Here is a 22,946-nt window from a genome sequence, read left to right as displayed (position 1 = left end):
TCAGGGGTAAGGATGTTTTGCTTGATTTCTCATTTATTTTCCTTAAACCCACTAGAAAATCAGCCTGTTGGATTTTTAGCTCAGCTTTCCAACATGAACCTGTGGGTCTCTGAGACAAAATGAGGCAGGTCAAACAGGTCTCTGAGGGCACTACTTCAGTATTGTGCATATCCCAGCTCTGGAATTGCTCCCAGCAGGCTTCTGCAGTGTCATATATGGCTGACAATAGTGATGATGGGGTTTGGAAGCAGCCAGTAGGTGACTGGCAAGAGAAAAAGCCCTAGAGAAGAGCTGGGGACAGGTTTGTATGAAAGTGTGGGGCAGTGTATAACCCACTCCTCTGCCTGCTGCAGTGTTAGCTGCCTTTCCGGTCCTGTCTGCCTGCCCGTGACCCGGAGCATGCTGCTGGTGCTTCCCCCTCCGGGCCTCAGAAGTAGAAGTTAATATTAAACAGGTTCCTGAGTAAAATGGGAGCGGCTGGGAACAAAGAAATTGTCATGGCAAATTCCTACTGCCCACTGGGAGCTGGGCCCTACGGCCACCCTGGCATTTTCCTTTATGAATGATTCGTAGAGTTAAAGTATCTCCCCTGAAACCTTTCCTCTCTCAGGGGCATCACTGCCAGAGGCATTAAGGAAATGGGAAACTCCACATTACTTTTGTCACTCTGTCATGTGCACCATGGGACAATGCTTTCCTCTCCCTGTGTACCTGATTTTTAAGAGTCTACTTACAGTAGTTAGATTTGCTCATTGGTGTTTCTCTGTTTTTGAAGCTTGCTTCTAGGCTGCCAGTATCCAGAAGACCTCCTAGGGACATGCACAGTCATACAGAACACATTTAATCATTCACTTATTTTATACCTTAGTGAGAACTGTGGTGCCTGGAACTCTCTGTCTTGTCAGGGCAACAATCCAACCACTACGAAGGTCTGACAAAATTGCTCTTAAGTCACTTAACCTCTTCAACTGTCTTGACATCTCCTTCCACTTTCATCAGCAGATTTTCATGATCTTTCTAATGGATCCAAAATAGCTTCCCAGATTATCTTAATGGCTTAAAAGTATTTGATTGTTCTTTTCCTAATATGAAGTATTTTTTCCTCCAGCTGCTTCTGACAGAATGCAAGACTGAACATGCACACCTGACACAGTTTTTTAACTTTTATTTCAGTGCTGACAATTGTGTTAAAAATGCTCTGTGATGGAATCAGGTGCAGAAAATAAGTTTATTCTTTTAGATATTAAAAAAGGTCTTCCCAATTCTCATGGGACAGTTTTCCATCAAACATCCAGACTTTCTCATAACAGGGATTTGAGGAACTGAATTTATGAACTATTTGGCATTGATCACAGTGCTGATAATATCAGGAGAGAGTCTGGTGCATAAAGAGCCTGGATCAGGGTCTTTATAAGCCTGGATCCTGGTGCTCCGTGTCCTGGATGAAGGTTGGTCTTATACAATCATTCAAAGAGGTTTTCATTCCAAGATTGTTGGAGTTCAAGGTTCATTCCAAGAATTAGCGCCTTTTTTTGTGTGTGTTTTATGCATACCTGTATCTTGTTTTGAAGCCTGTTAAAATTGATATGTATATTTCACCTCCTTTTAATACAGAGCTGTGTTTCCCCAGGTCTAGATTCTGCATATTCCAGAAAATGCCAGCAAGCATTCCCATAGCCTCATCACTCAGGTAGTTTGAGGGCACTAAAGTAATTGTTTCAAGGAAACCTGAAAACAGATTTACCTCTTTTTTCCTGTCTAGCACTCTTCCTACAGTCCAGCATCTTAAGAGTACTGTCCTACTGCCTATGTTTAGAGCAAAGGCTTAATTTCAGTATTTTCTGGAGAGACTGACGGCTTGGATACGTTTGATTTATTAATATATTTTCAAGGAGAGGCAAATTGTCAGTAACACTGCACTGACAGGCTTCTCCCTTCACCTCGCCCCTGCACCCCAGCTTGTCACCATCTTTTTGCAATGTGTTTAGTACCTGGCTTACGGTTCTTGGCAGTAGGAAGCCGAGGGCACCATGTGGACCAGGCAAACAGTAGTTTCACAACCAGGATTTATTACAGAATCACGGAATAGGTCGGGCTGGTGGGACCGCAATCTGGCCCAACCTCCCTGCTCAGGCAGGGTCGTCCTAGGGCACATGACAGAGGACTGCGTCCAGAGGGTCTGGAATATCTGCAGTGAGGGAGACATTACAGCAGAAGGACGCGATGTTTCTCACCCCATTAGTGCAGCACCGGGTGGCTTAGTGCCAGCTTTCGGGCTGGGCCTTTGCGGCGCCGCTGTCCCGTTTTGCTCCCCGCCCCCCGCGGCGCCACGTTGCCGTTCCGTGTCGTTCCCTTCTGGAAAAGGCCCTTTCCCGCCGCCGGCCGATTCCGGCGGGGCGAGCCGGGCCCCATGCCTGGCCGCGGGGCCGCGCCGGGCGCGCTCCCGGCGGGGCCACGAGGGCGCGCGCGGCCTGCACGCTCCCCGCGGCCGCGCGAGGGCAGCACCGGCGCGGCCCCGCCCCCGGTGCGTTCGCGCGCGCCCGTCCCGCTCGGCCAATGGGAGCCGCCGCTCGGGCGGGGGGGCGGTGCCGCGGCCGCGCCCCGCCCCGCACGGCCGGAAGGATCCGCTCCCGGAAGTTCCGGCGCTGCCGCCGCTTTGCGGGATAAACAGTAATGGCGGAGGCGGTGGCGGCGCTGGAGACAACGGCGGGCGCGGCGGCCGCGGCCCTGGGGTCACCCGCAGCGGCTGCGGGAGCGGCGGCCGTCGCCTTCGACTTCGCGGCCGTGCCGCCACCCTCTGCGGGGCCGGGGGGAGGCGGCTGGACCAAGCAGGTCACCTGCAGGTACGAGCCGTCCGTGGCGGGTGGGGAGGGGGAGGGAAGCGGGCGGGCGGGGCCGCCCTTCCCTGTCCTTCTTTTCCTTTCCCTTCCCTTCTCCCCGCAGCGGTCCCGTTTCCCCCCCCCCCCCCCCCGGGGCTTTTTCCCTCACCGCCGCCGCCCCCCCCGCCCCTCCCCCCACGGTCACGTACGCGCCGCGCGCGCCCGCCCGCGGCGCGCGCCGGCCCCGCCCCGCGCGCGTCCCCGGGGGCGGCGAACGGCCCCGGCCCCGGGCGGGAGCGGCCCCGGGCGGGGCTACCGGCGGAGGTGGCGCGGCCGCGGCGCCGGCAGCCGGGCCCGCCGGTGGGGGCGGTGCGGCCCGCGGCCTTTCTCCAGCCGCGGCCTCGTGTGAGGGTGTTCCCTGCGGCCTAGCGCCTGCGGCCGCCGGGCCGGGGCGCCGGGAGCGCTCCCGCTGCCTCACCGGGAGCCGCGGGCCGCTCTTTATTGTGCGGGAGCGGGCCCGCAGTGCTCGGCGCGAAGGACGCCGTGTAAAAGGAAGTCCTGCATCCGCGTTCCGCAAAGCGCGACAAAGCAGGAAATGCGACGTAATTTAAAATCTTGTGCGTTTCAGTCGAAATTTAAAATTGGGAATTATCTCGTGATTGATATAGCGAAAACTATTCATTAAACCGGAGAACAGCAATAGGTCGTGACATGTTGCAGAATGTGCGAAGTGGCCCTGCCTGTGTCACATCGAGGTTCTGTGTGCTGCGTCATTTCCTATCCGTGTTTTCCTTTAAACTATATTTCTGATAAATCCTCTCTCTGGGGTTATGCGAGCCGTACTGCGTGTTTTAAAGCTTGCCAGATGCACTATTTTTAAACCTACACTGCTGGTAGGTTGGCAGGCAGAAAGGAATTTAAAACAGCGTTGGGAACGTAGGCATATATTAGTTAATATAAAAGTGATAATCCAAGATTAACATCGATGAGCGTCTCCTGACTTTTTAAAATTTATTCATTTAAATAAATAAATTACATTTCACGTGTTTGTGGGCACATAAATTCCAAGTCACTTGGAAGCGAAAATGAACATCGCTTGGGTAGGTCAGAAGAGGCTGTAGATTTTAATGGAGTTTTTTTTTATATCTCTTCCGCTTGCTTTTTTCCCCCATTTGTTTCAAGGGCAGATCGCAGCAGCATGAGGAGCCGCTGCTCGGCTCTCGCAGGGAGCTCGCTCGCTGTGTTTGTTTCGCGTGCCCTGCAGTGTTTAAAGCGTCCCTGCTCGCTGTTGATCCACATCCATTTTGGCTAATGCCCAGCTAACTGTTTCCCTTCGGGGTGCTGCTGCAGGCAGAGGGTTTTGCCTGCAAATCCCCGGGTTAATGTTTGATGCCGAAGATGAGGAAATGACCGGGAACCGTGCTTAGCTCAGCTTTAAGTGAGCCGCAAGGTCAGTGCTCCCTCTATTGAAGTTTGCCTCGTAATTTCTGAAGATCGAAAGGCTCAATTAGGCAAATTGGATTCGTGAGACAGCTATAGAATAGGTATAGACGCAGGATCGATTTATCGAAGACAGCGACTGCCATAGTACAGAGGCAGTCAAGTTCATCAGTATCCTGCAGTGCAGAGAGTCTAGGGAATATATTTATTTGCAAACACACTCAGGCCAAGTGGGAAGCTAAAGCTACTCTTTTGTAATAGTTAACGTGCTTTAATTCGTGCTTAAACAATGGGATCTCGGCCTTGGATCTAATGAATGTCTCCGTTCTTTGTTCTCTTTGGCTAATCCTGCTAGTTATCCCATTACTTGCTTTATTAATTTTTATGGGATCATTCAAGTTGGAGGGAGAATAGCTTTACTCAGGCTTTAAAATAAAATGAGCAATTTTGACTTGCCCTTCTGGGAACCTGTAATAAAAATTTTGTATTTCTGAGTTTGGTTTTGATAGGATATATTTAGGAAGATATGTTTCTTACTACTAGATTTTGCTCTACCTTTATAAATGAGCTGGTGGATTTAACAATGAGATGAAGGAGTTAAATTTCAAAATGCAGGTTTTTAGTGTAGGAGGTAGAGCAGTTTTTGTTTGAGTAATACTGCACAATTCTTTTTGTTCACGGGCTTTTTTAGTTGAATCATCAGACAGGTGACAGTAAATGCTGCCTGAAAAACTTTTGGGAGACAGTCCCTTCAGTATAAGAAGCTAGCATGTGATGGCTGGTGCAGAAATACCACTTTTTTGTGGAAACTGGAAGGCTTAAAATTGGTACCATAAGTTCTTGCTCCTCCTTTGAATATCTGATATGATAAATAGGTTGGTTAATGAGTTTTAATATACCAGTGTGATATCCTTGGGATGGATGATTAATATCTCAGAGTGAGAGACACAGTGACTAAGATGAAGGACTTTGATTTCTCCTGCACATACAGTTTTGCTCATGTTACCCTTCTGTTTTTCTTGCAGCTAAGTTTTAGAAGTGTCAGGATAAAACATAGGAAATCATGTTCGCTAAGAGACAATGAAAAAACTTGGGGTTTTTTACTTCTGTAGTTTAGTAGTTTTCAAGGCTTGTGTTTTGTAAAAATTTGTATTATTTTAATCTGGAATAAATAGCGTGGGAACAAAGCTAATTCACAACTTGTTTAATATTATGACCTTTTTCATACTGATATGTTTGAAATAAAAAGAATGGTCGTCCTTACCAGGTTCCTCAGTCTTTCCAGTTCAGATGGCTGCATGTTTTTATTGAGCAGTGCTATAGCCCATCTTTTTTTTTCCAAAGGCTTGGCACTGTTTGTTCTGTGCTTGTGTTTTCCAGATGTCATGCGACATTAAAAGTCATCAAGTTGAGGTAAACAAATTATGTTTTACTTGTTTGTTTAAGAATTGAATGTAAATACAACCCATAGCAACTAAGTGGTGTACTTTGAGGGCTGTTTATGTGTTTGTGCCTTGGCTGTTCTTCCTGAAAACCTGGATCAGGTTTTTTTTTGTTTCCATGTGAAGAGTGTGCATTAGTAAAGTAAGCCCTCCTTAATTCAGTGCAGCACCAGGGATGAGGTGCAGGGCGCAAACCTCCTGACAGCCTGCCTGAATTGCTCCTTTCATGGCTGCTCTGGTCTGCATCCCCTGATAACTTCTGAAGGAGGTTATGGAGAAGGGACTACGAGCTAAGTACTGTTAAGATCAACTTTTTTTCCCCTTTTTACTAACTCCAGCAGAATTTCCTTAGCCAGTAATGTGGCTGAACACCGGGAGCTGTACTAGAGCAGTGTGCTTAGCCTCTTTGTGCTTGGCCTCTTTCCTGCTACCTTCTTCCCGGGAATTCTCGGTTTCTGTATGGCACTTGAAGAAGCTAATGATTGCAGATGGCTGTTATCCTGAGCTTCTCCATCTGCCAGTCATGGCAGTGTCTTGGGTTTGATGTTGATTGTAACATTCTAATTTAGCTGAAGCAGTAGTTTGATAAACAGATTAGCATTCACTGAAAGCAGAAACCTGAAGAACAGAATATATCTGAATAAGGAAACACGTTGCAGGTTTCCAAAGCTATAGAAGGAAGCCTTGCCTATGGAGAAATACCCTCGAAAATCAGGATATCCTATTTTGATCAAGGCATTCATCACTAGACATTGAACCTTTTTCAGTGATAAAATGCCAGTGCAGGCAATTATCAGTTTTGTCTGGTTGTTCCATGTGTTGGTGTCACTCATGTTTTATACAATCGTGCAGTGAGCTGAACTGGGGAAATTATCTGGACTTGGACCCCGATGACTTCTCTGGTCTGGCTCCCCAAGCAGCTTAACCAAATTATGCTCGTATATTTGAATTGGAAGGACAGAGGGCACTGCCAGAATAAGTGCTTTTTTGGATGACAGCATCACAGAGGCTCAGAGAAAATCCAATTATATACTTGTCTTGATCTAGTTTATTTTTTCAGATTAAATTACATGTGTTCTCCAACTACTTGACCAAATGCAAATTTCAGATATCCTTCTACATGTCAGTGTGTAAGACAGATAACTCATAGTTTTCAGTTTCAAGGATGTTTTTTTCCTATAACCAGAGTGAAAAGGTTGGTATCACTGTTGAGTAGGATTAAATTGAATACTCTGTGTGAGTAAAGATGCTCTCCAAAATAAATTTTATCTTACCCCAAAAATAATGCACTCTATTTATTTTTATTTTTTTTTTTTTACTGGGCCAAAATATGTTTTAGCCAAACACTGTAATTTGATATGTACCGTGTCACATTCTTTGTGAACTTAAAGTAAAAATCTTACCTTTTAGTGAACGGGAGGGCTGTGGAAGAAGTTGGGGTGTAATCCTAAGAGAAACACTTTCTTTCCCCTCCCACTCCAGCCTTCTTCAAATAATGCTGAGTTTACTGCATAGGGTTGAAGGCCTTTAAAAGTGATATGTGAGTTATAGCCTGGGAGTGGTTTGTTTATTTTCCCCTTTATAGCCTACCATTTCAATATAATAAATTGTGACAACTTTCATAATTACACAGAATCTGCATTTGCAGAGGATTTGCTGTCATAAACTAGGAAGGAAGGAAGGAAAGGGGTTTGGAGCTTCATTTTCCTTATCATGCAGTGGAAGAACCTAATTTTGGAGCTTAGGTACTTGGCATAAGTCATGTTGACCAGATAGTTTCTATCAGATGTCTTCGGGCAGGAGCCTTGCTGTCAGTCACTTATTTCAGCTGTAGTGGTGTCCCAACACTTTGTTGGCTCAAGGAGCAGAGTGGCTGTGCAGAGTGGTTGGGCAGTGATCTGATCCAGATTAAAAATAACCATGGGGGCAGCAAAAGGAATGTCAGGTTCCATGGCAGCCATTTCCTGGTCTGTGCCGGCTGGTGGCTGTGAAGTTGCTGCCCCAGTACACGGGGGAAGCGATGCTGCGTGGGAACAAGCAAAGGGTGGAGATAACACTTGTTAAAGAACAAACATTAAACAACCTGAAGTCTATCTGTGTGGCTTCCATTTCTTAAAAGCAATCAAGCCAGAAATTCCAGTTATATTCTTGTCCTATGACTTCATGAGTGGTTGGGTTTGTTTTTTGTTTTGTTTTGAGGGCTTTTTTTTTGTTTGGGGAAGAGAGGAGGTTAAGTAGGGGGTTTTATTAGTTGGATTTTGGTTTTGCTGGTTTGGGTTTTTTTCCTTTTGAGGTGTGTCTTTGTAGGTGGGTTATGCTGGTGGACGCACGGGTGTGAATTATAGGGGGGTTTGTGTGGTTTTTGTTCAGTGGCGAGTGCTGGTTGTATAGCAGGGATGAGTCTTGTTCTGTTTTTGCAGCACCGTATTCCTGCTGGCATGGCTGTTTGCACCTCCACCTCACCCTGCAAAGCCTCATATGGGTCTTGTACTGCTTGTTTTTTATGTTGGATCACATTTCTTGGTTAAGAAGCCATTTCTTGGTTACCTGATTAATTTGTCTACAGGGTACAGACAGGGGATTTGGAGTGTGAATTTGAGTGTTTTGAGTGTGAATTGCAGCCTGATGGCAAGTGTCAGCTTGTGGTCTGTAAAGCTAGTTGAGGGTTTGTTTTTTTTTATTGTTGATATGTTGAATACACCAGTGATGTTGCACATGGAGGGTTATCAGGTCTCTGAACACTCAACCTCGGATTTTAGTATTTCCCTGAAACTGGATTTCATATGTAGCTCTACATATCATTTAGTGCATTGTTCCCTGGCTTCATCTGACTTATTAAAAATACAGTAGACTAAATAGCTATGTAAAAGTGCATGCAGTTCAACATCTTATCACCTTTCCTGGCCAGGAATATAAGTGGAATCTACTGTTTTGTGAAGAGCTGTCCTAATCTTAGTTGTGTCTGCTGAAAGATGATCCCTGTCTCTTGTGCTGGCTGTGAGGCTGCACTCAGCTGCTTGTTCTTCTGGCTGCACAAAGTGCTGAAAAGTGTGCAACAGGAGGAGGGCAAGTCTGCCCCATTCAGCAGCAATGTGGGCTTAGCTGGGTATAATCTGCTTCTCAGCCTTCTCTCTAGTGGTGTTTTGTACAAGACCTAAATCCTCACAAATTTTCTTGTTTACTAGGTCTTCATATTTCCAGTGAGTTCAGGGTTTGCAACTTGTTATCTGGAGGCAATGCGGCTTCTTTCTAAACTGAAGTGTTGGTAAACGTTTATGGGTTCAGTTTTTACACAGGATTTTTTTCCTTTTTTTCCTTTTTTCTTGGTTAATACTTTTATGTGAATTGGGAAAGGTGTACTTGAACTTTTCTGTTGTAGTTTTGAACATACTGAATCTGAACATTTAAGGGGCACTGAATTTCTAGAAGCTTGTTCTTCTAAGTTAAAATTGAAAAAAAGCTTGAAAACCACTCTTCAGTTCTCTTGAATAACTGAATTGAAGATGCTAAATTAAAGTTGTTCTACTTGACATGCTAAAATTGATCAAATTGTCTGTAAAAGCTTTGAAATTGTCCAAGTTTTTTCAGACAAGTTGCACAGTATTGAAGCAGGGGGCTTCAGTTTATTTGGCTCCTATCACAGGAACTAATGTGTGTGTTTTGTCAGATGTAATTATCCATCACAATCATGTTTTTCATTCTTGAAGAGGAAATCACATTTGATTGAATTACTTATGAATCCAGAATAGATTTAAAACCTTGTGTGATTTAGGGTGTGTCTGGATTTAATTCTTGTATCTGTTGTTCGGTTTCTGTAAGGTTTTTGCTTGTCTCAGGACACAGGGGCTACAGGTAAAACTTAGTGCCAATCTACTTAGTCCAAGACTCTTTCCTCTTGGTGTCACAGCCCAGGATAACTTTGTTTTTACAGGTTTGGGGTTTTTTTCCCCAGGCTTTTGTAAGAGCAAGTCCCTAAATGTGCAGCACAGTTTACTGGAGTAGAGTGAACTGCAGATGAAGCTGAGGCTTCATCTTTCCTCAGATGTTCTTATTTTCATGTTTATACTGGGGTAGGGTCCCGTGAGTCTTTAGGGCTGTTCTTAATACAGCATACCTTGATTTATGGAATAACAAGAGCATCCAAATACTTTTGCAGCTTCAGTGCTTCTCCTTAACTCACTGTTATCTTCTCTTACAGATACTTCATGCATGGAGTCTGCAAGGAAGGCGACAACTGCCGCTACTCCCATGACCTCTCCACCAGTCAGTCTACCATGGTGTGCAGGTATTACCAGCGAGGATGCTGTGCTTATGGAGATCATTGCAGGTAAAGAAATATCCCTGGCCATCCTGCAGGGATCTTTTCACACTGAATCCCTGAGGAGAGAGCTCAGGGAAGGGGACAGTAAATCTTAGTGCTTTCCTTTTCTGTTGCAAAGTCAGATATTTGTAAAAATAGCTTTTCACTGACTCTCTTGTGTTGCTAAATACCAGTGTTTGCTATGCAAATAAATGAGCAAAGGCAAGGTAATAACTGGTTTTTATAAAAGTGACAGCTGTCAATGGAGTGAGTTTTCTGATTTTTTATTAATAACATGAGTAGATTAATTGAAATCTGAGACTACATTCAGACTAGTTGAATGGATGAAACTGAGTTACACTGTTTAAGTAAAAGCCTGAACAGGTAAGATTTTTTTTTTCTTCATCTAGTCTCTTGAGGAATTGGTACACTGACACCGGAACTACCATTCTGGTTAAGTAACTGGAGTTTGTCGTGTGAGTTTTAAAATGTTGCCTGTGCAAAATAGCTTTACTTTATGAAAACATACTATGAATTGATTTATACCCCTGCAATTGTAATAAAAAAATTGTGAAGAAGAAAAACAGATACTTTCCTAGTGGAACAAAGCTTTACAAGGATTTAGGAATGTTTCATCACTTGTTTTATTAAAACTTACTAGAAGTTTTAACATTCTGTCTTACTGCAGCTGTAATTTGTGATTAAACATTTGCATCATGATTTTATATGGTAGCTCATAGTTAGCTTTGCTTTCACGTTTAATAAAGGGTTACTGTATCTAAGAAAAGTAATGAAGAAAGCCTCTCTGTAGTCTTCTATCTGCCAGTGGTTTTTTTTTTGATTGTGTAGATCAGTGGTCTTCCAACTTTGGATTGTGCACTCTTATCAGTTCAATATTTTTGAGCTCCCACCAGCATACACATTTATTTATTGTTTATATGTATATATCTACATCTATTACTGTACTAATGTTATGTACATTATAAAATATAACCCAAAACCAGAATTTTAAAAAGGGTGTCTCAAAGGTGAAATGAAAATATTTAATAAATATTTTATAAACAGTCCGAAGCAATTTTTACTGTCACTAAAAGCCTTACTAGTAATAATATTTTTTTACTGACAGTAATGTTGATTCAGTGGGCTTTCTTATTGTTTAAAATCTGAGTGTAACATTTTGTTATACAGTTGTTTGAAGGTCTCATTCTAAGTTCAGTTTATTTTAGTCCTTGGTTTTAATGGTGGTTGTAGCTGAAAAAAATCTTTCACAAAGATATGCAGATCCAAAAGGAAGTGTATTGTTGGCTGCATGTACTAATGTGTGATAAATTTAGCTAATAAGTTTCCACCTTCCCTGATGTCAATCAGCTATTAGTGCAGATTAACTGGAAGGTGTTGCATTTTTATATGTTTAGGAAATGAGTCCAAAATACACTGGAATTCTAAATATGAAAGATTTTAAAACATGTTAGACAAACAATTTTTCAAGTTTTTTAAGCGTACAAGTTATAAAAGGTTTTTTTGTTGTTGAAACACTTGGGTAGTTTATGGCAATAAAATAACACAGTGGTGGAAATACTTAATTTTTGAAGTGTTGTCTCCATACCACAAATTTCCTTCAAAAGCAGTTATCTGTTTGTAGAGTGACTTTATCTTGGAGGGGCAGTTTGAATGTGGTTGGATTTGGTTGGTTTGGATTTGGTTTGGTTTTTTATTAATAGCTGCTCAGCAGCATAGTGGTGGCACTGGCTTGTCACGACAGGGCAGCAAGCTTGGAGCACTTTGTGAAATAAATGTGCATAACTCATCTGTGACAATTTTTAAGTGCTTTACCATGAAATAATCAGCAAACACCTGTGTAGAACAGAAGATTTTTCATGGGAGCTCTCCACCTGTTTTTACATCTTTGCTACAGTATCTTGCCTATGAACAATGCAGTAATGGGGTGGGATGCTATCCCTGTTCCCTTACTCTGGAATCTCTTATCGTGGTCTGAGCAGCTGCTGCTTCAGTGGTTTTACTTGCACAGTTTTTTTCAATAAAGCATTGTTTTTATTAAAGTAATTGTTTACTATTGAGAAGATACCTCCTCCAGTGAATCTTTTTGTCTTTGTTACAGCAGTAATTTGCTGAGAATGTTTCTCTACTGGTGCATCTTTTCTTTGGTGTCTCACAAAAAGTAGTTCGTTATTGAAACAGAATCTAGCAAGTATCATAAGCTGAGACATGTGAAAAACATCTGTACTTTTCCTTCTGCCATGCAGCGAACTTCCCACACTGCAAAAATTGTTCTACTTCTTGTTTCTTCAAATCTCTAGCAGTGTTTTCTATGTGTTTCCCAACAGTATTGGCTGACAAAGGAATGTGTTTTACTTTGTCACCATATTGTTTTCCATGAGTTATTTCAGTCATTTTTACCACAGCAGGAAGAAAAAGTGGTCCAGTGGCATATGCCTTTTTGTCTCTCATTGTTATGTAACAAGCCTCAAAAGAGGTTTCTAAACCCTTATTGTGAAGTTCTGCAAAGTACTGGATTGAGTAGCACGTGACTTGAAACATCTTGGAAAAAATTGTAGGGGTTTGTCTTTGTGTTCTAGATGTTTTGATTTTCAATGCCTTTCTAATTGAGATGGCTTCATCCTTTGAGTAGCTAATATCTCAAGGTACAGTATACATCAAAGGCATGGTTCTTCATTAAAAATTGTGAATGTAAATCCATACTTCAGATTGCCTTCTTGGTAATCTTGATCTCTTCTGTGGTTCCCCTCCCCCTGAGTTAAAGAGCTGATTAGGTTGGCATTGTTTTACTTTGTAGTGTGGCTGATGAAGAGTAGGAGTAGAAGTGTTAGCTCTGACATTTTCTTGTTGGCTTCTGCTCACATTATCAGTGTTGTCATGAGCCCACAGTTGCAGGCATCTTTTCACGCCACTTGTTCACTTTGTCAGGGTTAGTTTAGGTAAAACAAGATCACATAATCTGTTCATTCATTAAGTGAGTACTAGCAAACTGCAGTATGTCACAATATGCTGAAAGTGAGCAGACAAGAGGGGTGCCACTGTCAACCCACAACCCAACTCCTCCTTTAGGGCACTTCACATGTACCACACATGGGCCCCCTGACGTATGGACTGTGAGGACACTGCCATCAATGTGTATCTTAATAATAGTAGTAATTTATTGTATTTTTAAAGGGGAAAAAACCAGTAAGTTCTGGTATTTTCTTCCTGCATCCCATTGGGTTGCCTTGGACACCTCGCATGGTGCACACGCTCTGGAGGCCACAGATGTAGAGATCTGAAGGCTTCAGTTTTAAATTGGTGCTTCACAGGATTAGGATCTCCAAGCTGATATTTGTTTAGAAGCACCTCTTTAATATGCAAGAACTGACACTTCGTTGTTCTTAATCTGACACAAGCTAAATGAATCACAGTCACTTCAAACTTCTGTATGATCTCAAAAAATTCCCTTCTGTTGTCCTTGAAATTAGTCAGCAAATATCTAAGACTACAACAGTATATTTGTCATTTATTTTCCCCATGTAGTCTTCTAGTTGCTGGAAGACAGATTTTTGAGGGAAATGGTGCCTTCCTGTTCATTGTGGGTGGTAGGGCTCAAAGTGTTCTATCATTTTCCACAATGAGCTGAAAGAGGCATTAGAAGGACTCAAATTCAGTGTAAAATCTGCATGAGGCAAGATGCTTAGACACAGGAAAAGAATCATTTATGTTGGTGGGGATCTCTGAATCTGTGCCAGCTGAGGCCAGGTTGCCCAAGGCATGTCCAGTCAAGTTTTGAGTATCTGCAAGCGTGAAGATTGCGCACCTATTCTAGTGTTTAACTACTCTTACAGCAATTTTTTTTCCTAATACTCATAAGTGTAACTTCCCATTTTGGATTGGTGCCTACTGACGGTCATCATATCACTGTACCTCTAAAGAAGACTCTGTCTGATCTTTCCTGTAGCTTCCTGTGGAGTGGTTCGAGACAGCAGTGTCTGTCCTTAGTCTTCTCTTTATAAAGCTGAATGAACTCATTTATCTCATTCAGCAACATGACATAATATATAATTAAATATTAAATAACATATATATAATAATATAATGTAAAATAGATAACTGACTGGTTTGGGACATATTTCAAGATTGTTCTGTGTAAGTTAAGTAAGAATTGTGCTCTTTTTTCTCCGAAGTCACAGAGTACCTTAAGTTTTCTTGAGCAATGCTGACAGATTGCAAAAGTGGAAGCATTTCTCTATAAAGGGTCATCAGTGACTTTTTCTTCCTAGCCATTTCTGGGTCCTCCTTCCAGATACCATGTTCACATCTTCATTAGTTTATTTTCAATACATGGGGCTGCTGTCTGGAGGTATTTTTTTGTGGAAAGTTGACAAGATGTGTTTTAACTTTTTAGATACGAACATACCAAGCCACTAATACAGGAAGAAGTGACTGATGTGAATCCAGAGGCAGAAATCTATCCATCAGTGTCCTCAGAGTTTGCATCACTTCCTGAAACAGTTGAAGAATTTATTGCTGAGATAGAAGATGAAAATACAGATCTGGCAGCAGCAGGAGTAGGAGCTGAAGACTGGGTGAATGCTGTGGAGTTTGTCCCTGGGCAGCCATACTGTGGACGTGGTAAGCTGATCATGGGATAACAGTGAATTTCCATCAGTGGAATTCCAATGGCTCAGCAGTTTCTATGTAGTGCATTTATTTTAAAGCTTTTGAGTACAGCTATTTATGTTTATTGATCAGTTCAAGTGAGATTGGGATTTCCAATGTGAGTAATTGGACTGACTGTTTCATTCTGAAACCAGGTGTATTTCAAGTCGGTCTCTGCATGACTGGCTTTCTCTTGCTACATTTCTGAATGATTTGAGAATCTCCTTTAAAGTTTAGTTTGTATATAGGATGTGTGAGGAAATTAGTGGTGATAAAGTTAATATTGCTACTCTGGAGAGATAATGTGCTGCCTTTGTGTTTTGAGTTGGTTGATTTGGTTTGGGGTGGTTTTGCAGTCTTTCAAAGGTGTTTCAGTGGAGGTACAGATTCCTATAGGAGGAATTGAAGCCTGATGCTTACTTTCGTGAATCTCATGACCAGAGGCTGAAAATCATTTATTCTAGTTAGCTTTCTGGAACTCAGCTTTCTAATACTGGGACAGATGACAATGAGAATGAGACTGAAGAAGCTCATCATATGGGACCAGACTATTTGAGTCGCATACTTACCCATTTTTCCTGCCAAAATACAACAGTCTTCAAATTTAAGTGAAAACTAGGCTGACAGTGTTCACTTTAACATAATTTCTAATATTTGTCTCTCTAAGGCATGAGGAGGCTATGAGTACTTAAATAAATGTTTGAATTCAGAATGGACACCTTGCCTCCAGAAGAGTTTGAAGAAGTCATAGAGTGCTCAGATTATACGACTTCGTCTCCACAGTATTGCTGAGATTCTCAGATTTGGAAAGAGAATGACTTCTCAGTATTACAGGGTGCTGCTTGGAGCCTCCTGCCATCCAGTTTGAGGAGGGTGAAGAGGAATGGTCAAGTGACACAGTTGGCTAGTGTTGTTGAGAAGTTTGATTATGGAATTGCATAATAGATCTGTGACTTGAGTATATTCCGAAGGAGTGAAAACTTGACTACTACCTGTTAATGTGCCACCTGTCATAAAAATACTTGTGAGACAACGGATTTATTTAAATATTTTAATCAGAATATAATATTTAGATAGGAAGGAACCTCTGGATTTCATCTTGTTAATTTCCTGCTTAAAAGTTGCCAGGGGCTTTGTTGAGTTGAATCTCTATCCTCAGAGATGTTCAAAGGGCCATAACCTCTGGGTATCCTTTGTGGTGTTTGACTCCTTTCACAAAGAAAGCCTCTTTGCTAGTATGTAATTGGATTTTTCCCTGCCTCAGCTTGCCTTATGTCTCTTGTCGTTTGCACATCTGAGAAGAGTCAGTCTCATTTCTTGGGCATCAGCCCCAATAATGACTGGCTGGCCCTCCAGTGGAATCAATTCATTGCTAGTTTGAACAGCCAGAGATCTTTTAAATACACACAGTCCTTAAATAAGAGCTGGTGCTTCTTCCTTAAAGTCTTAAGTCATTACACAGTTAACTTAGTTTTACTAAAGCAATTTCTTTTCTAGGGGTTAGGCTTACTTTTCATGCTAACTTGTGTCAGATAAAGTTGAATAGTGTTCTCTTCTGTGAATCTTGTTGCAAATCTCTGTTTTATAGCCTTTGAAACTTGATGTATTTTAATGTACAAACATAGTCATCTGTTGCTGTTCTGAATAGTGCTACATAATGCTAATTCCCATGGTGACTTTAAAAAACTTTAATTTTCTGAAGCAACCGTCTTTTGCTACAGAAATAAAAATGTGTGCAGTGTGTTCTGTAGTGTGTGCCTTAAAGCAGATTATTCTTGTCAGATCGCTGGAGAAATGTACAGATACTTGGAAGCTTCAAAATTAAACCCTATTTCTCAAGGTCACCTAGAAGCCTGTGTGTTTAAAATTTTAAAAATTATAAAGATTCAAGGTTGGCAGTTTAACCATGCATAGCTGGGACTATAATGCTCACCTTTTACCACGATTCTCTGGCTTGAGACTAAACCTGGTATCTTGAAGATGACTTCAGGACCTAACTTAGAAAATAGTGATGATTCTTCAGTTATTCACTTGTTAGTTGTACAGATGTGCCACATTTCCATACTTGTTCTGCAACTATTGCTGCTCGATGTTCTGTAGTAATTGAGGAAGAGTAGACAGGCAGAAAGACAAGAAGCACTAAATTGGGTGTCTGTTTCCTGTTACTGAAATATTAATGTGTTTAATGCTGCAAAGTGTGTCCTGAAGTGCAAGCAGGTGGTGTGTGGATCAAGGGTAACACATCGCTTTTTCCACTAGTATGAATTTAACCCTGTTGACTGGGAAATGGGCAATGAGAAGGTGGGGCTTGAGGCCACCTACTGGTGAGCAGAGATTGGGAAAACAGCAAACAGAATCATAGAGAACAAATGTTACTCTGAGGGATGTTGAATTTGTAACTTGAGGCAGTGAAGTCCTCTGAATTTTTCTAATTGTGATTTCAAAGAGGAAGTACAACTGTAGCTGCTACAGTGCAGTAGCTGCAGAAGATATATATGCTGTTCATGCCTCCCAGTAAAGAGTTTCTTCTGAATATCTATTCTAAACCCACCCTCTTTCAGGTTGAATTTTAGTTTGAAATCATTACCCCTTGTCTTATTACTACATGCCTCTTCATCTTTCTTTTAGGCCCCCTTCAGGTCCTGGAAGGCTGCAGTAAGGTCACCCCGGAGCCTTCACTTCTCCAGGCCGAACAACCCCAACTCTCTGAGCCTTTCCTCATAGGGGAGGTGTTCCATCCCTCTAACCATCTTCATGGCCCTCAACTAGGTAAAAAAATCTGTGACAGCATTAACTGGAGCAAACACTGGCAAATGCAACTGTTGAGGGACTAGAAACTGAATGGTAGTTGTGATTTTTGTTACTTCCTGTGGAAGTGGAGACCATAGATTTCAAATGGGAGGGCAAGTGGGATTTCAATAAGTAAGTACATATTTTCACGTTATGCTGAGCTACCCAGGAGAGAATGTAGAGCCTAATGCATGGTTTCTTGTCGCTTTTCTTGGTGCTGGTTCACTAAACCTCATGGGGAAGAAGAGCTAATGAACATTCTTTGTTTGGGAATCTCTGACTGAAAATTAGCAGATTTTCAGGTGACTTGTTACTCAGTTACTCACTTGCTTTGAAAAATATGTTTCTAACAAACAGACTGCTCCAGGATTGCTGTGAGTGACCATTACACTCAGAGATGATTCAAGAAGCAGACCTTATCTTGAGAGCTAATATTTTTTTACACTGATCTTCAATATTTGCTTATTCCTCAAAACTTAAGTCGCAGAGACCTGCATTTTCTTTTTCCTTGTCCTAAAACTAACAGACTGATACATGCCTATTGTTATGTCTTTGCTCCATGGGGATGAAAACTGTGTGAGTGTGCAGCCTCTCTGATTAATTTTGAGAAGTCTGTCCTTCACTGATCCAAGTATGTCTTTGGTAGTTTCTGCTTGCTTCTCCAAATCTAGTGCTTGAACAGCTTGTGAAAGTTACTTTCTTATGGCACTGATGACTTGTTACTCTTGTAACAGCTTCTGGTTATGTAAATAAACTCTAGCTGCTGTTCTTCCTGGTGTTTACTCTGAATATAGTAATCCTTTATGTTTATTACATCTTCAGTTTCTCACTGACCGCTTTTGTCTTCTAATTCATCCTACTTATGTAACAATCTCAAAAGGCTGACTTGTGGTGAGGCAGGCAAGCATGTGTTTGAGGTACAGGGAGAAGTGTTCAGCAGTTGTCTAAAAGGGGAAGAGAAATGATACAGATTTCAGATCAATTTAGAATTAGGATAGGGAATTTACTTAGGATTCTGCAAAATTTATGGCTGGCTTTTAAAATGTAGTGAAAATAGCCTAAATTTCAGTGTCTTAGGTTCATGTGGCTGGCTAATTGACCAGATAACTGTTTAGGACAGGCTTTTTGGCAAATATGTAGAATGAAGTTAGTTTGAGAGATGTGGACACCACTTTTCTATCAATCCTAGAGATGCATGGGAATCCAGAAATGAAAGTTTGTTCAGGCTAAAGAACAGTGTGCTAATTAGCTTGCATGTAAGGAATTGCTGGTGTGGTATTGTCATACTAGCATTTTGTTATGCTGGATACACTTTCATTGCTTCAGCTGTGTAATTTCTGGGAAAAAACCTTTTAATTTCAGCTGATGTGAAAATTTTAGCTCAAGTGAAATTGATTCTAAAAGCAGTGAGAGATTTGTAGCCTTATTAAATGATTGCTGAACCAGAGTGTGTATAACAGTGTATTTAAGCTGCTGAGGACTAGGGTGATTTTTCCAGGTGGACTTAGCCTGTAAATGGATCTTCCCTGACCACTGAAACTTTGATAGTTTTCATCTTGTCTGGGTTGAAGGATGAATAAATTGGTCTTGAAATTAATTGAGTGGGGAAGATGATTTAGTTCAGGTTGAGGGTGTGTGAACTTGGACTGAAATGAACCTAGGTTGTTTTTATTATTCTGTTTGGGTAACCCTGAGTGTTCTACTCCTTACAAGAGTGCTCAAAATCTGAATGTGCTGCTTACTGTCCTTAATTCTGTTCCCAGCTGCTCCTTTCTGTGCTGAAGCACCCTTGCAGGAAATGGTGATTGAAGAAGAATATGAGAAGCAGCAGGCAGATGTGGAGATGAAGAAGGAGCTGTGCCCCTATGCTGCATTAGGAGAATGTCGTTATGGAGAAAACTGCGTGTATATCCATGGGGACGTGTGTGATATGTGTGGCCTGCAGGTCTTGCATCCCATTGATGCTGCACAGAGATCTCAGCACATAAAGGTAAGCAAACAACTGTCTGGTGTTTAACAGCTCTAAGTTATTGCTTCCTAGCTCCCCTCAATCACTTGTTACTAATTCCCTTTCATTTGAAGGTGTGTGCAGGTCAGACAGTGAATGAAATTCCGGTTGTAAACTGGACTGTTTCCTGCCAGGGCCATACTCAAAAGCAGCTGGATTCCCTTATCTGTTTTGGGAGAGCAGTCTGCTTAAAGATACTGAGGCTTTGTTCTTTGCCTAGTCAGACTGGATGGTCTTTGAGACTGCCTTTTCATGTTTAGAAGCAGTGTCTGAAGGAATGAATTTGAGCTCTGAATTGATTGCTCACCAGTACTTGAACAAATTTTTTTTTTTGAGGATCAATCACTCTTCATGCATTATGCAAAACAGCTTACTGAGTTTAAAAACCTGCTTAGACCTCACCAGGTGACTGGTCGTCTATGTTGTTATCTTTGTGTCTCCTTTTCAGTCTTGCATTGAAGCTCACGAGAAGGACATGGAGCTTTCCTTTGCCGTCCAGCGCAGCAAAGACATGGTGTGCGGGATCTGCATGGAGGTGGTGTATGAGAAAGCTAATCCTAGCGAGCGCCGCTTTGGGATCCTCTCCAACTGCAGCCACACTTACTGTCTCAAGTGCATCCGCAAGTGGAGGAGTGCTAAACAATTTGAGAGCAAGATTATAAAGTGAGGCACTTTCCCATTTCGATTGTGCTTTGTTACTGTGGAAGAACTTGGTAACTTGTGACAACTTGCAACAGACTTCCAGATGCAGACTGCACAGAGACTGCATTTAATGCATACTAACTTGTAGTTTAGGAGTGAAATAATTGTTAGGGATAACATTTACACTCTGATTTGGTTAATACGGGTTAAATTTGCAAAACTCAGTGGTAGTAAATACCTGTTGTTTATTTGGTAGCATGTTGTCCAGTGGTTACTGTTTTTGTCTTGGACACCCGGGCAGGAATCTGGAAACAGATTAACCAGTTCAGAATGTATGCTGCTTAATTCATTACTGCCTTAGAGCATTACTCAGTTGGCAAAATATTTCTCCATTTAAGGCTGTTCTAGAACCTACAAAGTTCCAATCAAATAAATATAGGAAAAATACAAAAATAAATTTATTTAATTCTAAAGAAAAAGGAGTCTGTGTGAAGTGTTTTTTCAAGTTTTTCTGAGACAAGCTGACCAGCTGCCATTGCCATTGAGTTCTTGAAGAGGAGAGTTTAGGTTAATTTCATGTATAAGAGAATCTAGATTGAAAAGGTTGTACAGCAACTATATGAGTACAGTACCTCTTTAAAGATGGATATATGCCATGACTTGTTATATGGGAGAGAGAGCACCCTGTAATGTGGAATTTTGCAGCACAGTCTGTTCATTTCCCAGGTCCTGCCCAGAATGCCGGATCACATCTAACTTTGTCATTCCAAGTGAGTACTGGGTGGAGGAGAAGGAAGAGAAGCAGAAACTCATTCAGAAATACAAGGAGGCAATGAGGTATGAGCAATGCAGCCTTTTATCAAATTGAGACTGCAGAGATAAAGGCACAGGGAGAAGAAGGGTGTTGATGTAAAGCCCCTTTTCGCACCTCCTTTCCACTACCACGTGTGAAATGCGTCTTTGCCTGTCTGCCCACAGATGCATGCACACAGTCCCAAAGCTATTCCTGTGTTCTTTCACCTCAGCCTTTCCCTTCTCTACACAAAACACTGGTGGTGTAGCCGTAAGGCAGCCCAAGCCTGTGCACTGCACAGCATTGGTGTCCCTCTGCATGCATCAGTCTACACGTTGTGTAATGAATCATTTCTGCATGTAGGTCTTTTACTCACAAAATGCTTTCTGCTCCTGGTACCTGCAGGTACCTGGACTGCAGGTAAATGCAGTTCTGAAGTCTGATTGAGGTGTGCTGTCAGTAAGGGTTGCGGTATTTTCCTTTCCAGCAACAAGCCATGCAGGTATTTTGATGAAGGCCGTGGGAGCTGTCCATTTGGAGGGAACTGTTTTTACAAGCATGAATATCCTGATGGCCGCCAAGAGGAGCCACAAAGACCCAAAGTAGGAACCTCAAGTAGATACCGGGTTAGTGCTGCTGATTAATTGCCCTTTAAACAGACAGAGAGCACATGAGGGGTGTGCATTATATCTTCTGTCTTGATAAGAGGATAGGGAAATATTGACTTTTCTTTTTTCCACTTCTGATAGACCTCTGTAATGGTGAATTTGAAGGAAGCAGTGCTCTAAAGTTTGTGAATGCTGGAGACCAAGATGGAAATAATAAATTTAAAAAACTTTCCTACAACATACTGAAGTAGAAATGTTGGGTGGCTTTAATAGGGGTGTGTAAGGGTAAATTCTGCTGGAGGTCAGTATCTCCCTGAAAGAGAAACGTGATTTCTTGCATGTCGGAAAGTCACCAGGGGCATGTCAGCCTCTGGAAAGGCTCCTGCTTTGTACTGCGTGGTCACTGGGGAAATCCTTGTGCTCCATTTGCAGGCCCAGCGGAGGAATCGGTTCTGGGAGTTCATCGAGGAGCGAGAGAATGGTGATCCCTTTGAAACTGACGAGGATGAGGTGGTGACCTTTGAGCTTGGTGAGATGTTGCTGATGCTGTTGGCAGCTGGAGGTGATGATGAGCTAACGGATTCCGAGGATGAGTGGGACTTATTTCATGACGAGCTGGAAGATTATTATGATTTGGATCTATAGCACCTGTCAGTGGAGTGTGGACTGTTGTCTTGGCTTCAGGCAGTAGCTATTACCTGTGGTGTTGTGGCAGTGCCTGTGTTTCTCCTAGGCAGGCCGATCAATTCCAGGTGCTGTTGTAATAACTTTTACCCAGGGTCTGTCTCTTCCCTTCCCCTCCTCTCCCACCCCAGGAGTGTTGTTTTTCCTCTGTTTCAACAAATAACAAGAAATAAATCTTTAAAATGTTAGTTTTTGTAAAAATGAATTTAACTGTCAAACAGTTAGCTTAGGTTTGTTGCTTCATCTGTGTACCCAACAGAGTTCACCCAGTTCCAGGGTTAAAGTGTTTACAGGACTTCCACACTCATTTTGAAGAGCCCAGATACAAAAATGAGCAGTGGCCATGCAGTGGGGATGTAAATTGGCTGATGGCCTTTATTCTGTCTTTGTACCAATATTTCTGATTTCAGGCCAGATAAAAAATATTCTTTCTGGAATCAGCTCCGTTCCAGCCCCCTCATGTACACGTCTTCATTTGTGACTTTTGGTCTCTGTTTACTTGCACATTACTATTACTACTGTGTAACCAGAACCAGGTGTGAACGTTCTGGATTTTTACTGTGTTTAGCATGAAAGGAAAATGTCTTTGTGAAAGGAGAACTCTCTATGTGTATATACAGATAAATGTAGAGTTGGACCTCAAGGATGGGGAGACTCTGTGTAAGTTAAAAATAACAAAACCATCTTTCACCCCCTCTTGGTGCATGAAGTCTTGCCTCCAATTGGACATGAAACTGGTCTAGTGGTCTCAGCCC

The 22,946-nt window shown here is 42.2% G+C and overlaps 1 protein-coding gene across 6 annotated transcripts; it reads left to right on the top strand.

Annotated features, from left to right (window-relative positions):
- Positions 1-2,658: 2,658 nt before the first annotated feature.
- LOC131591571 (E3 ubiquitin-protein ligase makorin-1-like) lies at positions 2,659-22,379 on the top strand. 6 transcript variants are annotated; one of them, XM_058862390.1, is made up of 9 exons: positions 2,659-2,843; positions 9,900-10,028; positions 14,413-14,639; positions 17,295-17,435; positions 19,220-19,446; positions 19,913-20,127; positions 20,833-20,943; positions 21,387-21,501; positions 21,940-22,379. In XM_058862390.1, the coding sequence occupies exons 1-9, from the start codon at positions 2,674-2,676 to the stop codon at positions 22,150-22,152; spliced, it is 1,548 nt and encodes a 515-aa protein (XP_058718373.1). In that variant the 5' UTR covers positions 2,659-2,673; the 3' UTR covers positions 22,153-22,379. The 6 variants fall into 6 exon arrangements, with proteins under 6 accessions (XP_058718373.1, XP_058718372.1, XP_058718377.1 ...); XM_058862389.1 differs by having other exon boundaries at positions 21,387-21,525; XM_058862395.1 differs by lacking the exon at positions 2,659-2,843 and adding an exon at positions 4,253-4,269 and having other exon boundaries at positions 21,387-21,525.
- Positions 22,380-22,946: the final 567 nt, after the last annotated feature.

The sequence above is a fragment of the Poecile atricapillus genome, chromosome W (genome assembly GCF_030490865.1).
Source record: "Poecile atricapillus isolate bPoeAtr1 chromosome W, bPoeAtr1.hap1, whole genome shotgun sequence".
Classification (NCBI taxonomy): domain Eukaryota; kingdom Metazoa; phylum Chordata; class Aves; order Passeriformes; family Paridae; genus Poecile; species Poecile atricapillus.
This window is presented reverse-complemented; position numbering and strand designations above follow the sequence as displayed.

Coding starts and splice junctions, on each gene's coding strand:
- LOC131591571 (XM_058862389.1), top strand. CDS start 2,674: ATGGCGGAGGCGGTGGCGGCGCTGGAGACAACGGCGGGCGCGGCGGCC. Junction 14,640..17,294: donor GCAGCCATACTGTGGACGTG/GTAAGCTGATCA, acceptor TCTTTCTTTTAG/GCCCCCTTCAGGTCCTGGAA. Junction 21,526..21,939: donor GAACCTCAAGTAGATACCGG/GTTAGTGCTGCT, acceptor CTCCATTTGCAG/GCCCAGCGGAGGAATCGGTT.